This window comes from Diorhabda sublineata, chromosome X, assembly GCF_026230105.1.
Source record: "Diorhabda sublineata isolate icDioSubl1.1 chromosome X, icDioSubl1.1, whole genome shotgun sequence".
Taxonomy (NCBI): domain Eukaryota; kingdom Metazoa; phylum Arthropoda; class Insecta; order Coleoptera; family Chrysomelidae; genus Diorhabda; species Diorhabda sublineata.
Window position 1 is genome coordinate 1,015,316 of NC_079485.1, and position 15,289 is coordinate 1,030,604.

Genomic DNA, 15,289 nt, shown 5'->3' on the forward strand with positions numbered 1-15,289 from the left:
GGGTTGGAATGTGGAGTACATATTCTTAAAAGAGAAGAAAACCTAACCTTACTTGTATGTTTGGATTTGGTTGAAAACATTTATTAGTTTATTTGATATTTGAATATATTTTTATTTTAACATAATGGATAATGGGGATAAGCAGTTCCCTAACAGACGAGATGGATATTACCAGTATGGGTATAACAAATATCGGTATCACAAAGATTACAGGTAGGTATTTTCTAAGCATAGGTTGGACAATTTTTTAAGAGTATCATTTTAGAAATAGATATGGTCATACATTCAAACAGAATTTTGCACCGCGGTTTCGAGAAAAAAGAAAATTAGTAAAAAATAATGATTCTGAAACAGTGTCCAGCTCTCATTCACCTGATATTGGCAGTGAAGAGTACATGACTCAAAAAATAAAGGAAACAAGTGCTATAATAATGCGACACTTGTTGACTCCAGAAGATAACATTATTCCTTCAAAGAATGCTAGAAATGTTGAATTACCAGAAAATGATACTCCCGCAGTTCAAGTAACTGATAAGAAAAACGAGAGAAAACGAATTCGAAACACAGGACAATCAGAATCTGTTGGTAAAAAATCTTCCTTTAATGTAAATGAGATTCATAACAAAATAATGAACCATATTAGTAATCTCAGTGATGGAAGGAAAAAAATTTTTATAAGTACAGGAACTCCTGGTTATGATGAAGCTATAGATCAAATTCTAAAACAAAGAAGACTTGAAATTTCTAGAGCTTTAAGAAATGTTGTTAACGAGACATCTGAAGTAACTGAATCTATGCATTGGATTAATTCAATTATTCCAGATATAGGTATAAAGATTGAAGATCTGCCAAAAGAAATTCTTGAAGAACTACAATCTAGTTTTAGTAATCAGGAAGATTTACAATTATATCCTGCATCCCTAGGTAAGAAATTGATTAACATGTGTATAATTCCTTATCTTAATCAGTTGTATTATGAAAGTTGGTGGTGCATTCTTTTTTAGCTTATCTTTAACTTATCAATAGATAAGATATGTATAGTTGTAGAATATAAATATGAGCAATTGAATTATTAATTCCATTTATTTGTTTATAATTAGATACAAACTTACCTAATGATGTTATCAAAATGGAGGAAAAAGATTCGCTAGTGGAAATTACAACAAATGATTTAATCCCTTCCGACACTCTGAGAGAAAATAAAAGTGATGTTGATGAAAATGTTCAGTTTCAAGATAAGACTGTTAAAATGGAAGATGATGATGATAATGCTGTAATTATCCAAGATGATAATATAGAAACTATAATAATCGATGATGAAGAACCAAAAAAGAATAAAATATTGAAAAATAATCATAAGATGACTAGAACAAAGAAGAAAACTATAACTATACAGCAATTTCTGAGAATAAACTTTCCTAGTACCCCAAAAACATTAAAAGCTTGTGTAGGGAGAATGCTAAGAATTGATAAATATATTGAACAATTGACCCAATATAGGCAGAATTTATTTAAAGTCTCTAAAACAAATACTGAGAGAGTCCCTAAGCAAAAGAAGAGAAAAAAAGTTGATAAACCAGCGTGCAAAATAAATTTATCAACTAAACAATCAGAGAAAATAAATTCTAATGAAATTAAAAACCCACAAAAAATTTTGAATTTTGGAAATTATACAGAAAAAATATTGGTTTTAAGGGTAAGTTGATAATATGTTATTAATCAATTACTTAAATAATTCATTTTTTATTTTTATTACGACCAATTTTCTAATGCAATAAATAATCCAAAGTGATACTTAATAGAGTGAAACACTGAAAATGAACATTTTTTTTAATATAAATCAAAATGTTGTGGGTATGACGCTTCAAACAGTATGGGAAGGTCTTGGAGCTGGTCAGTGTTATTAGATTTCCAAATTGTGACAGCAAAAATGATGATTAGATCATTGGAACTGATAGTGGTGGAAAGATATAGTTTATTTTAAAATTTCTAATAAATACTGCTATAGAAACATGAGCTTTATATCACAACCAAAAATATGGAATAATTATGATTTTGATCTTTACAGATTTTCGGTTTCCTACTGATATAATAATTTTATTATCACATTTTTTAGATATGTGAGGATAAATTAGTGGCTGGAACAGAAAGTGGTAAAATTTATATCTTCAGTCTCAGTGATGCCAGCTGTTTAAACGAAATACAAATAACAACTGTTCCCATATCTTGCCTTCATTTTACTAAACTAGAAGAACATAGTAAACCTTACATGTTCATAGGCAGTTTTGGATCATATCTCAAAGTATATAATTTTTACAGCATTAATCTTCTACAGGACATCTTTATTGAAGATAGTATCCAGTGTATGGAACCAAAATGGGAATATTTGTTTTTAGGATGTCTTAGAGGAACTTTAATGAGATACTCCATAAAGGTGAATTTTCAAGTTTTGTAATTAATATCGAGAATAATTTATCAATTTATGTATAAGCTATAGTAAACAAATTTTATTTTCAAAATGCTTACAATTTTAGATATCTCATGAGCCTCTAAAACTGATTTCAGCTATTTACGTTTAAAAAATGTTGCAAGCAACTAAGTGATATGTTAAATTCATCTGTATTGATATTGATAATGGTAATTTTTAGAAACGAATTGTTGAGTATGAAGAAAAGTTTGATTTGAATCCGATTTTTGTATTGAGAGCTACACAAGAAGGTGCTAGAAAAGTGTTGCTTATAGGATCTCGAAATTCTTCAGTTTTGATAAGAGATGCTATGAGTGGATTACATTTAAGAACATTGGATACTATGTGTCCTACCGTATATTGTATAGTCTTGGATAAACATTTTGTATATTGTGGCACAACGTCCCATGACATTTTAAAATTCAATTTTCATGTAAGTAAATCCATAAATTAGATTATATAAATGTGTTGATTAATTTATTTTTTCAATCCAAAAGTTGATTTTTGACCACCTTTTATGTAATAATATTTTACAAACTTTATTATCTATCTAACAATGGATTATTGTCTTTAATTTACAATTACGGATATAATATAATCAATTTTCTTTTGAATACAAGATATTTAAATAGGAGCATGAATGAATGTGTCAAGTTCTACCCCAACTGAAACCGTTTGCTAAACTAAGGCTCTGCCTGGAACAACCATCTGGCAATATTTCAAACAAAGCTGCTATTGATTTTCCTCTGTCTAGCTTATCTTTTCTTATTGGATATTATTCATATATTCTTTTGTTTGAATTTTTTTTTTTGCCTTCTAATTCTCTGTTTTCCAGGTTTCTTGGGTAACCATAATCTTGTTTACTATGTTCTGAGTAAAAACATTCATTTGTGGGAACCTATTTTGAGGCAATGTAGGTACTTCTGGTAGTATTCATGTCCAGTTAGTAGTTTAGTTGTTCCATATTCCCAGTTATAATTTTTTTGTTACTCCCCTTTTCCACCTTATCTAGGATTAGTTTGAGAGCTTTTATTTTGGGCCTTCTTTTTCCTATGAACATTCTTCCTTTTGTGTTAGTGGATCATTGAGAGTTATTCAGATAATTTTAAAGATTTTCAATATAATTTCAATAATAATGGACATAAATTTTGTTGAAGTTGATATGTAAAATTTTATTTTTTAAATATTAATTGTGTTTAGAATGGCGAAATTCATGAGAGGTACAAAGCAACAAACTCCAAGGGGATAGGTTGTATGAAAATAGTTGGAAAATGTTTGTTTGCAAGCTGCCACAATGGTGATGTTTATGTATATAATGTGGAGAATAATAAATTAACTGGAAAACTAAATGGACCCGGTGGTGTAATCATATCAATGGAAGTTTTAGAAAATCAAGTAAGTGTAGACAAAACATTTGAGTTCCACATTATTAATGTCGACTTTACTATGTTTTGTTTACCCAACTCCAATTCTAACTTATTGTCATAATTAACTGAATACTGCAAGTCAAATTTTGATTAAAATTTGTTGTAATTGTAGGGAGTTTATAGATACTTTTTTTTAGGTCGTTGTTGGTACGATGTCGTGCAAATTTTCTTCCATTCCTATTCCTTCAAATATTTTGAATCAGATGTAACAATCAATTGTTTACAGACAGATGCCATTCAACTATTATTTTTATAAATTATTGGCTAGTGATATAGCTATAAGGATAGAAGTAATGGACTCTGTAAATAAAAAACTTATTATAGTACCCATAATATAACACATAATTTATTTTAAAAGAATTTTTCAGGAAATTTCAAGTGGCGTTTTTTTTATAATTGTAAATTAGTATAGTCATTGTTCTTATAAAAAATATCTAGCAATGTGATTTTTATTTCATACCGTTCAAAAAGAGATCTTAACAAAAATTTCAGGTTGTATTATATGAATCAAAATTCTGTATTGTTAATTTATTATTTTCATTCCGTCGATGGTAAAGCCAACTCTGGGGCTGGCAGTTTCCAAAATAAAACAAACTATTGTTAAAAAAATTGGATTGGAAAACGACTTGTTACAACGTAAATGTGAAGGAAACCAGGATATATTACTAATATATCAGAAATAGTGGAACCAATGGAAGATCTATGTAAAGTTTTAATTAACCTTATTGTTTGGAATCTCCATTTGGCACATTCAAATTCACCTAATTTTTCTTTTAGTTTCAGCAAGGCTATAAATACGATTTGTCAAAACAAATTGGAGAGAAAAGGCAGGAGTTAGTAAAATAATAATTCTGGAAGGTTACTTGATTTATGATATTTTAAATAGAATATGCACTTGGCTGGCTCGTTTTTGGACAAAAATATTAAATTTTCATGGTTATGATGGGTCTTATTATCACTGGTCTTGATGCGTGTGTAGGTGGGAAAATACTTTTACGTATTGTCAGACCTTGCTGTTCTGCCTGGTAGGTCAGACTTTGAAACCTTTCCCATACAGTCCAAAAACCTCCTCTATCTCTGGCCCTTCTTTCTCATGCGGGACAGTTGTTAGACACTATTTCGTAGGGATTGTGGAAAAATGGATTACAGTATTGTCAATAGCTGAATACAAATACATTAGAACATTGAACATTATATATGGAAAGTTAACAAGGAGAAATATATACACAAAATTGATTTTTCGTCTATTTTAACAATATTTGTTCAACAATATATATTAAAAATGAACTTCCATGACCCCAACTATACTAAACTGTAGATGTATTACAAATGGCTATCAAATCTTTGAAAATTTCCTGCTGGACCCTTTATCAGTTTGCTTTTCATTTTCCAGCCATCCTAAAACAGAAAAATTGTTATCACACAAGACTAATGTACGAGATACCCAAGGCTATAAGGGTATTTGAGTGCTTTATTAGAAATATTTCACTTACCTCAAATGATAACTCTATTCCTCGATGTCGTAAAATATCTTCTACTTCTTTTTTAATATTTTCTTGAACAGTTCCAGCAACATTAATAAATTGACAATTAGAGTCTGCAAAATGTACTGATATGGCTCTTCTGAAATTCTGTGGAAAAAAATTATAACCAGAATGTTATGTGCTTGTTACAAAGCACTTTATTGTTATATAACAAATAAATGAGAGGTACATTGGAGTGCAAATGTGAAAAATTGAAAAGCTTGAGTATTTCGGAATATTACTTCCACTTACTTTTGTCATATTTGGACCTGATCCATGTAAGATCAAAGGATGGAAGAAAACAGTATCACCTTTTTCTAAAATCACCAATTTCCTAGGTAGATGTTCTTTTCCCGTAATTCCATGATATAAAGCATTATTGGAACCCTGCAATGTCAAAAGAATAAATAAAAATATCTGCCCACATGTGTTAACTCAAATATATTATGACAATCAATTGATGACACGTTCCGTGCGTTGCGGGGTCAATTGACCCCGTGCGGAACTTTCCACTAGTGCTGACTAGGGATGGGCAAAATAATCGATATTTAGTTAACTAGGTACAAAAATTATTCTTAAAAAGCTCTTTACAAATTGCATTTACGGAAATAATGCCTTATAATATAGTAGTATAATTTTGAAAAAGACGGTTTCAAAAAATTTGTAGTTTTAAATGGAAGCTATAAATTACCCAGCAGAAACACATTTTCACAAAAGTTAATTCCTTATTTGTACAATTAAACTTTTAAAACAAGCCAAATTTATATCTTGTGCCACCGATTGCTGGACTTCCATTGTAGACGAAAATGATCAGTTAGTAAGCGTTTGTTTGGACTGTTATGAAATGGATGAAGATCATACTGCTGAAAACTTATGTAATAATATAAATGTATTCAAAGTAATGTATTAAAAGCTATTAAGGATATGGAAATATATGTTGTTTTGGACATGCAATTAATATTGCAGTGAATAAATGTTTTGAAAATGCAAAAGTAAGCGAAACTATAGGTAAAATTAAAAAAATTCAGAATATTTTTGCACATAGTTGGAAAGCTGTTGGAAAAAATACAACAAACACTAAGGAAACAAAAATTCCTTCCTTTTCTAAGACGCGATGGTGGTCTCTTTTAAATTTAATCAAGATAATTGTTCAACAAGAAATAAATCTCTTAAATTTTTTACAAACCTATAATAAAGGACATTACAAAAAGCTGATACTAAACGCTGACGATTTGAAACTCCTGAATGTTATCCTGGAATTACCAACTCCAATTCAAAACAATTCAGAAACTATGTCTGGAGAAAATTATGTAACGGGATCTACCATTTTATCTATTTCTATGGAATTAGGTAAAAAATTGGTAGATGAATACAATGAAACTGATAAAGACATTGTAGAACTAAAAAGGGAAATAGCTTCATTAATTTTAAACACACTTAAAAACAGATATGAAAGCAACGAGAAAACTCATAAACTATTGCAGATTGCCACCCTCATGGACCCACGTTTCAAAGGATCCTTTTTTAGATTTGCAGAAAAGCAGATAATTGAAGATATAATATTACTTACAACTTAGTAGCGAATTAGAAATAATTCCAGTTTCTGAGAATAGAGCTGAGTCATCAGGAAAAAAGAAAAGCGGACTTTCATCAATTAAAAAAAAAATTGAACAATATATGAATATACCAGTCATTGATGTTGAAGAAGATCCACTGATATGGTGGAAATATAACGCTCATGTATTTCCTTTTCTTTCCCAATGTGCAAAAAAGTTTCTCTGTATTCAAGCTTCCAGTGTTCCATCTGAGCGAGTATTTAGCAAAGGAGGCCAAATAGTAACTGACCTAAGAGCCTCACTAACTGAAGATCATATTGACCAGCTTGTTTTTTTAACTCTGAATAAGACTTTTGTTAACATTCCTAAAAATTTATAATAAATATCTTTCAAGATAATAATTTTTTGTTTTGCTTTTAGTTGCAAGCCTAAATCTAAGACTAAAGAGTTTATTTTGAAACAAGCCGATTAAGCTAGTGACAAATTATCACTTTTAATTAATAATATACAAAAGAGATTATTGTGTAAGGTGGAGCTTGTGGACAACATCCTGTGAGAATTTGGTTTTATAAAATACAATGTTTCTTGCCTATTTTCATTCTCAAAAATGCATAATGGTTTTGGTACAGTTTAACATAATTCAATATCAGTATCTTACTTCCAAATATCTTCTGTAGGTTCATTATTTGGTTTGTTTTCATTGGGAATCAAACCATAATGTCTTCCGTATGTTCCTAGTGGTATACTCGCTCTTTATCTTGTTTTTTGTAGGAATCAAATCACAAACCAATATTTTCGATAAATGGATAAATAGAAAAAAATCGATTATATTTTTTGATAATAGCCCAGCCCTAGTGCTAAGCCTGTAAGAGGTAAACTTTAAAAATGCTGGAACCTGCTTCAGCTTTTGATTTTTTCAAAGGGTTGAAACTAATATGGCTATATGTTATAAACTTCAAATACAATATTTTTTATCAGTAATAATTTGATAGTTGCATAAGACAATAGATCTCTTTTGATTGAAATGAAATAATTTGTTCAAATTTGAATTTCTTACCTTAGGATATTCATGTTTATAAAGAGGACTTTTGTGAGAGCCTGGTACAACATATAAACAACCATTGGATTCGTCGACTTTCTGCATTGCGGTCCATGAACCTACAATTTTATGGGCTGGTCTAAATGGAAAGTAATGCAGATCCTAAAATATGATATAATGTATGATAATTGGGAATGATGTTGGTTGCATGTCTGATATTAGTTGAAGATGATACCAAGAAGGTCGGTTTTATTCCTCCATTTTCAAGAGTCTTTTGGAAGAATATAAATTGAGATTTAAGTACATTCAATTCATTTCATAAAGATGATAATAACTTACTTGATGTAGGGGATGCTTTGAAATGTCAGGTTCACTATCTGGAGGCTTATTAATAAGCATAGAATGTACAGCCGTTATATTTGGTCCTATGATATTCTCTATGACATCTAGAAGGCTTTTCTCTGAAGAATACTTGCTTAAAATCGGATCATAGGTAATTTCTTGTAGCTAAAAAAAAGTATAAGTAATTACCTTAAAACATACAATTTATCAATAAAGTTCAAAGGAAAATGTATAAGTAAAGTTATTTCTTCTTAAATTTCTGTATTTACAAGTTCTACAAATTAAAAACCCGATTTCAGTATAATTACCTTATTCACAACAAATTCTCCTTTGGCTCCTTTTTTCTTGAGTATTGGGTCTTTTATAATCTGGCATTTTGCATCCTCTGCATTTCCTTCACAAATATCAATAAATCTTTGACTGAAAATAATTCAAATTTTATTCTACCGGATTCAAGTATTAGCAGGTAAATAAAAAACTAAATTCTATATATTAAAAGTACAGATGTGCTAACGAATGCTCCAGTGTTTAATCTATTATAAAACTATAGAGAAAATATAGTTTCCAAAAAGTCTTCAAAGAAATGTCAATTTCAGTTGTAAATATTTTCCGAGTTATTATCACTGTTAAATAAAATGGGGATATGTAGTATGTAGTAAACGAGATTATTACAAAATTAAATTGATTCAAATTTGTTTTCAAGCCCACAAAGTAGAATACGATCAAGAGAAATTGGTATTTCTTTTATCTTAGATTCATTTTACATGTATTGAAATTCAAGCAAATAATTTACTACCAAAGTAAAAAGTAGCTACAATATATTCTCTATTTGTATTTTATATAAATATAAAGAAGAAACTACCATTTTAAATATTTGAGTACTTACTTTAGTTCATCTATTAATTCATAGTTTATGTTATCTTTTATAATAATGTATCCATTTTGTTCATAAAAATCTTTTTGCCAATTAGTAAACTTGGAATCGGCATGAATATATTTGTAAGGCCTGCAAATAAAAACAAAATAATAAAATGGAAAAATAATTCGCATTTACAACCAACAGATAGTATAAATAAAATTTGTTTTCATATGCTTACATCTGATTGCTTCTGATAATAATTTATAGAGGATAAGTAACAATATGGAACCATATGGAAAAGATATCACCAGTAATTAATAAGAACATTTTAGTTTGTTGTTTTATATTTTGAATATTTATATTTACAAATAGCAAGGTGATCTGATTCAAATAACGATTTTGACAATGTATATACACATATTTTTAATTTCATTACATAACCTATAGGTATAATATATCAAAACTTACATATTATGTACCATTCTTTAATACGTATATAAATTACTAATTGTGTTTTTAAGAAACTTTAGTTTATAAAGATCAGAACAAAGATCATATTGTATCAATTTCACATTTTAGATCAAAGTACAAATTCATTTTTATTTTAGTTGGTTTCAAGGTCATTTATATGTATATAATCTTTGTATGTCAGTTTACAATTTTCATATAAAAAATAAATTGTTTACGGAGTTTTTGAATTTGTTGAATATAAAAAATTCATTTTTTCACTTTCCTAACAGGTTTTGAACTTACTTAATAGTCCAATTATTATAATTATTAGAGACTTTCAATAAATATACGAGTTTGTGCGATAATATTTAATTGTTTTGAATAAATTTTTGTAATTTAGTAAAATTCATTTGTATGCTAGTTAAACGTTAAAGAATATACACATATTGAAAACAGCATTTATTAATTTAAACCAGGCAACGACCCAACCAACGTGACATCTTACCGCCCAAGAAGCCTTCTACCAACAATGTCCAAACTCTTTGAATAATTACTCCTACATAGAATGACTGAAGACCTACCTCCACAGGAACTGATTTCCTGCCATTAATTTGGATTCCGACACAAACATTCGACAGTGCAAAAAGTCCACCTACTCATACAGAAATATAAACTGCAAAACAAAGAATACTGCTCTGTTGTTTTCATTGATATCTGACAGGCTTTTGACAGTGTGGCATTAAGGGCTGTTATTCAAAATTGAAAGAACTCTCCCCAATACCCACTTCTGAAATCTTACCTAATCAACAGAACCTTCCAAACACAAGTTAATGAGGAAAAGTCCGAATATTTTACTACAGCAGCAGGGGTAACACAGGGTAGCGTACTAGGCGCGCTACATACTGTATAAATCAGATATACTAGAGACACAGTATACAACAGCAAGGACTTTAATTTCTTTATATGTTGATATAATTTTTATTATAATTTTCCATTATTACTTCAAATAAATTTATCATAACTTGTTACAATATGTTATTATCCTATTATTATAGTTAACTTATCACAAAACTCATTGGCTTTCCCAAATGGCTCTTCTAAAACCCTACACAAATGAAAACAGACCATAATTTTCTGATAAGTGATTATTTTGAATACCAGACTGTGTTTTTTCTATATTGGTATGCAGTTTATCTAAAAACAGATCCATGAATGACAAACATTATTGTTTTGGAAGAATCACTATACTAGAGATTTTATTTTAAAAGTGTAAACATTTCAAAAATTATATAAATAATTGTTAACATACTTTCGACTTATTTGGACCAGATCCATGGAGCAGGAGTGGATGGATAAAAACAGGAAGATGAATTTTTCCTGGAATTCCGTGATATCAAGTATTTTTTAAACCCTAAAACAACAAAGATACACAATGTTTTTGTTACTAAGGGTCATGATAAATGGTTACAATACATGGATGTGTGAATGAAAATAATTTCTGAATTATGAACAACAACTTAAACTTTACACTTAATAGTTTTGACTATACATACATTTTTTTATAAATTGTGTAATTGCAGTATTTTACCTCAGGATATACATCTTCATAAAGAGGCCCTTTATGGGTGCCTGGCACCGTATATAAACATCCATTTGATTCGTCTACTTTTTCCATTGCTGTCCATGCAGCTACTATCGCAGTAATTAGTCTAAAAGGAAAATAATGAGAATCCTAAAAAAATTGTATGATATTACTATGGAAAATTTGTTTAAGCAGTAAATAATGAGGAATAATATTATCTCCTGTCGTTAAGGAACCTGCTGAAAGAAGTCAGTGAAGAGGAGAAGGTAATTTCAATAAAGTATAAACAAAAAAATTATTGTAATGATTGTTATCAAATTTTTAGTCAGTGAATCATTCAAAATAATAGATAAACAACAACATTATGCAAAAAATTAATCCGACAAAATATCAACAGTGTTCTTATAAAAACAATATTTACTTAAAATTCGATCAGCAGTGAAGTCTTGCAGCTGAAACAATTTTTATGTCCTCTATGACTTATACTAATATCATATTTATTGAAATAATTCGATAATTGTTGGGAAAGTCCTTGTACATATGGTAAGGAAGAATGTTTTATGTTTCGTTTTTGTTTTGTTTTTAAATTGATTGTAGTATCTGTTTACCCTTTTATTGAATATGTTATTCATCATTTTTTCCGGATAATTATTTTCTTTCAATGCAGTTTTTGCTTTTTGAAAAGCTAAGCATCTAAATTCAGGATCTGATAGTTGGATAGATCTATCAGCCACACTTATTATCACTGATCTTTTTTGTGATATAGGATGACACGAATTGAAGTTTAAATATCTTGAGGACCAAGTTGGTTTCGTATACCATTCTGTTCTTATGTTATTGTTAATTCTATATAATGTGACATCAAGAAAATTGATTCTATTATTTTGCTCAACCTTGATTGTAAATTGGAGTTTTTCACGATAAGAATTGCATTTACTAATTTAACTAATTTTAAAACAGAAGAGACCTAAAATCAAGAATATTTAGATGCATTTGTATATACATATATATATATATATATATATATATATATATATATATATATATATATATATATATATATATATATATATATATATATATATATATATATATATATATATATATATATATATATATATATATATTTCTTTATTTTACACCCTGTAGCTTAGTTTCACGTTCGTCTTGATATTTAATGGTAGATCTTGTTTAAATATATCCAAATTCCAATTTCTCGTAATTTTTACCAGTCAAATATTCGAAGTTGAAAGTTCGATTCATAACTCTGTCAAATGTACTATTTATCTACTTAGATACTTTGCTCTACAACATGATTTTAATTTGTATTATATATTGAGTTTTCGAGATTACATGTGTCGAGAACAATTATTTTTAATAATACAAATTTATGTCAAGTGTCATCACGAGTTTTGGGACAATAAAAATAGTTTCAACCTAAAGACAATATAAATATGAAATTCCTATCATAGACAAATTAACGCACCAAACTGAAATAATAAAAATCAAAGGTCTTTGTAGGTTTAGCTATGAATTTGAAATTTTAGCCATAAATCGAACGCGACTTTCGGAATCTGTGATAAAAATCTTTATGACCCAGAATCATAGTTTCCGAAAAGCTTTTTGATGATCATATTTTGGTATTGCAACAACTAAAAACCTTGTGAACTGGTATGAAACTAGGGCTAAACGTCAATCTATGTTATCTTTTTTATTATTTTTAGTTCTGTAGGCATTAAGTCTATGGTTACACTAATTTGGATAGTTTTCTTGTTTTTATTCAACTCTTTACCGAAACGAGCGTTAGACTGTGAAATTATGAGGTTGGTGTAGTGTCACCACACACCCGAATGGTTTGTATTGAATCTATTCTGTAAACATATTACAATATAAATAAGTAATCAATTTTAAGTTTGTTAATGTTTTTTCATCACTGTCTACATTATACGAAATACCTATTATAGTATGAGATAAATTTTTTTTCTCTTCACACTGATAATACTCATCAAAACATTTATTTTTGCATTTCAAAACTTGATTCATTTCGCAACAAGCTGTGTTGATGCAACAGACTTTTCACCGCCCCAAAATAAAATAAAATAAATTTACATTTTACAAAAAAACAATGTTTCCCCATTGATAAGATTCGACTTTTTTAGGTATTTCGTTTTCGCGATGTTCATTTTAAGAATGTGAAACGCATTTCCTTGCTAATATTAAGTATCAAATCTGTGTTAATTATTATAAAGAAAATAAGGTTGATGTATCGCCAGAAGAAAAGAAAACCTAAGCACTATTTACTACTATCACTACACCAACACTCACAATTACGTCTTATAGCGACATACACTATCGGTCAAAAGTTTTTACCCACCCTATAGTTTGCGTAATGCACAATAAATAAAAGCAATAAAATCGATTTTGATTTTAATATTTAAAAGAACATATATTGATAAGAATATAGTAATAATATTTGTTTTTCAGTCTATTCAAAATTTCCTCACTTTCCTGCCCAATTTTTTCCACAACAACTCAATGGGATGAGGTCGGGCTACTGTGATGCCATATCATTACTTTCAGTTCATTCTTCCTCTCTAAATTATTTCAAATACTTTTTGCAGAGCTTCGAGGAATGCTTGGGATCCTTCTCATGCTGAAAGATAAGTTTTCTGTTGAACAGGCACGGGCCAGAACGTACAACATTTTCTTTTAATATTTTTTATAGCCTTCTTTTTTCTTAATCGAACTTTCTCAAAGCATCACCGAGAATCCGTCGTGCTTTACAGTCGGGATTGTATACTGATCTAACATCCGTTCTTTCTTCCATCTGCATCATTTTTCTCTTAGACTCAAAAACCTCAAATTTTCATTCATCACTCCATAAAACTGTCTGTAGCCAGCTGCACCCTCTTAATTTTATTTGGACATCTTAAAAAGAGGTTTCTTCACTGCTACCCTTCCAATATCTTTTCACTGTAGAAGTACTCAGAGGCAGTTCTCTAGATTCATTGATTTGAGCTTGAGTCGTCAAACACGTTTACTGATCAATACAATACGTTTATCTTCAGAGATTGTGGTTTTTCGAGGTTGCCCTGAACGTTTTCTATCGCTAAAGCTCCTGGGGGTTGCATATTTTTAATTCAGCGGCGATGGTATGGTTACCTTTGCCTATACTATCAAGACTTGTGGTTAATGCGCGAGTTTCAACCGATGCTTCCTTGGTTTTACCCATTTTAAAACTTACAAGTGAGAACGAAAACAATTCGTTTACAAAACTATGTCTTGGTCCAAAAAAATAAATCTTGCGTCTCATAGGGCTAACTAAGACTAAACTACAATCATAAATAATTCACAGTTGGAAACCAATGAACAAATCAGTCGTTATTTGCAAGTTTCAACTTGTCGCCGATCAAATTTAAACATAAACATGCTCGTATTAAGTGAACAAATAAGGGGTGGTTTGTAAAATACTGCTTCGATCTTCTCTTGACAATTTGAAAGAGAAATTTGTTAAAATTATTTTGAGATTTAATGATTGGACTATGGGGTGGGCAAACATTTAGTACACTTATATATACTATTTTTTTCCACCTCTGAACCTCTTCCTATGGAAAATATTTCCTACAAGTGGACATATGAGGTATAGACGTGTTGTCTTCATTTGAGCTATTCTCACATCTAAGAATGTCAATAATTATGTTCAATAATTTATTGTTGGATACATTTTATAATAAATTTTCTTCATTTATAATTATTACATGATTATAACTGACACCGTCGTCTTTATTACTTGACTTTTCTGTCCGTCCATATTTTCAATGATCTAGGTGCTCCTCAACACAGACATTATCAGATTTCCTAGTTTGTCCAACGTACTTCCCAGCTGAGTTAATCGAGGAGGTTCCGCCGTAGACATGTTATATATTGGTTTAGTTAATAATCTCAAATATTATTTATTTTGGTGATAACGATCATTTAGCATTATTAGCAGACACGAAATAACTCCTCAACTTGAATACAACTTTCATAAAGAGCCATTGTATT

The 15,289-nt window shown here is 29.4% G+C and overlaps 2 protein-coding genes across 8 annotated transcripts; one reads left to right on the plus strand and one right to left on the minus strand.

Annotated features, from left to right (window-relative positions):
* Nucleotides 1–26: 26 nt before the first annotated feature.
* LOC130450606 (uncharacterized) lies at nucleotides 27–4,335 on the plus strand. The gene is made up of 7 exons (XM_056789082.1): nucleotides 27–213; nucleotides 266–924; nucleotides 1,101–1,696; nucleotides 2,117–2,434; nucleotides 2,649–2,900; nucleotides 3,668–3,862; nucleotides 4,032–4,335. The coding sequence occupies exons 1-7, from the start codon at nucleotides 125–127 to the stop codon at nucleotides 4,101–4,103; spliced, it is 2,181 nt and encodes a 726-aa protein (XP_056645060.1). The 5' UTR covers nucleotides 27–124; the 3' UTR covers nucleotides 4,104–4,335.
* On the minus strand, nucleotides 4,139–12,650 carry LOC130450607 (phytanoyl-CoA dioxygenase, peroxisomal-like). 7 transcript variants are annotated; one of them, XM_056789087.1, is made up of 11 exons: nucleotides 12,386–12,650; nucleotides 11,854–12,212; nucleotides 11,252–11,372; nucleotides 10,973–11,074; nucleotides 9,241–9,360; nucleotides 8,663–8,774; nucleotides 8,352–8,519; nucleotides 8,031–8,174; nucleotides 5,670–5,804; nucleotides 5,388–5,525; nucleotides 4,139–5,292 (listed from the first exon to the last, which is right to left on the minus strand). In XM_056789087.1, the coding sequence occupies exons 4-11, from the start codon at nucleotides 10,996–10,998 to the stop codon at nucleotides 5,218–5,220; spliced, it is 918 nt and encodes a 305-aa protein (XP_056645065.1). In that variant the 5' UTR covers nucleotides 10,999–11,074; nucleotides 11,252–11,372; nucleotides 11,854–12,212; nucleotides 12,386–12,650; the 3' UTR covers nucleotides 4,139–5,217. The 7 variants fall into 7 exon arrangements, with proteins under 7 accessions (XP_056645065.1, XP_056645064.1, XP_056645061.1 ...); XM_056789086.1 differs by having other exon boundaries at nucleotides 11,217–11,372; nucleotides 12,386–12,635; XM_056789083.1 differs by having other exon boundaries at nucleotides 11,252–11,395; nucleotides 11,667–12,212; nucleotides 12,386–12,635.
* Nucleotides 12,651–15,289: the final 2,639 nt, after the last annotated feature.

Bases quoted from the DNA above. Each gene is read 5' to 3' on its own strand.
- LOC130450606 (XM_056789082.1), top strand. From the start codon at position 125: ATGGATAATGGGGATAAGCAGTTCCCTAACAGACGAGATGGATATTAC. The intron at 214-265 runs GTAGGTATTTTC...GTATCATTTTAG, and splicing joins CGGTATCACAAAGATTACAG to AAATAGATATGGTCATACAT. The intron at 1,697-2,116 runs GTAAGTTGATAA...CACATTTTTTAG, and splicing joins AAAAAATATTGGTTTTAAGG to ATATGTGAGGATAAATTAGT.
- LOC130450607 (XM_056789087.1), bottom strand. From the start codon at position 10,998: ATGGATCTGGTCCAAATAAGTCGAAA. The intron at 8,520-8,662 runs GTAATTATACTG...ACTTTTTTTTAG, and splicing joins GAGAATTTGTTGTGAATAAG to CTACAAGAAATTACCTATGA. The intron at 5,526-5,669 runs GTAAGTGGAAGT...TTTTTTCCACAG, and splicing joins CAGGTCCAAATATGACAAAA to AATTTCAGAAGAGCCATATC.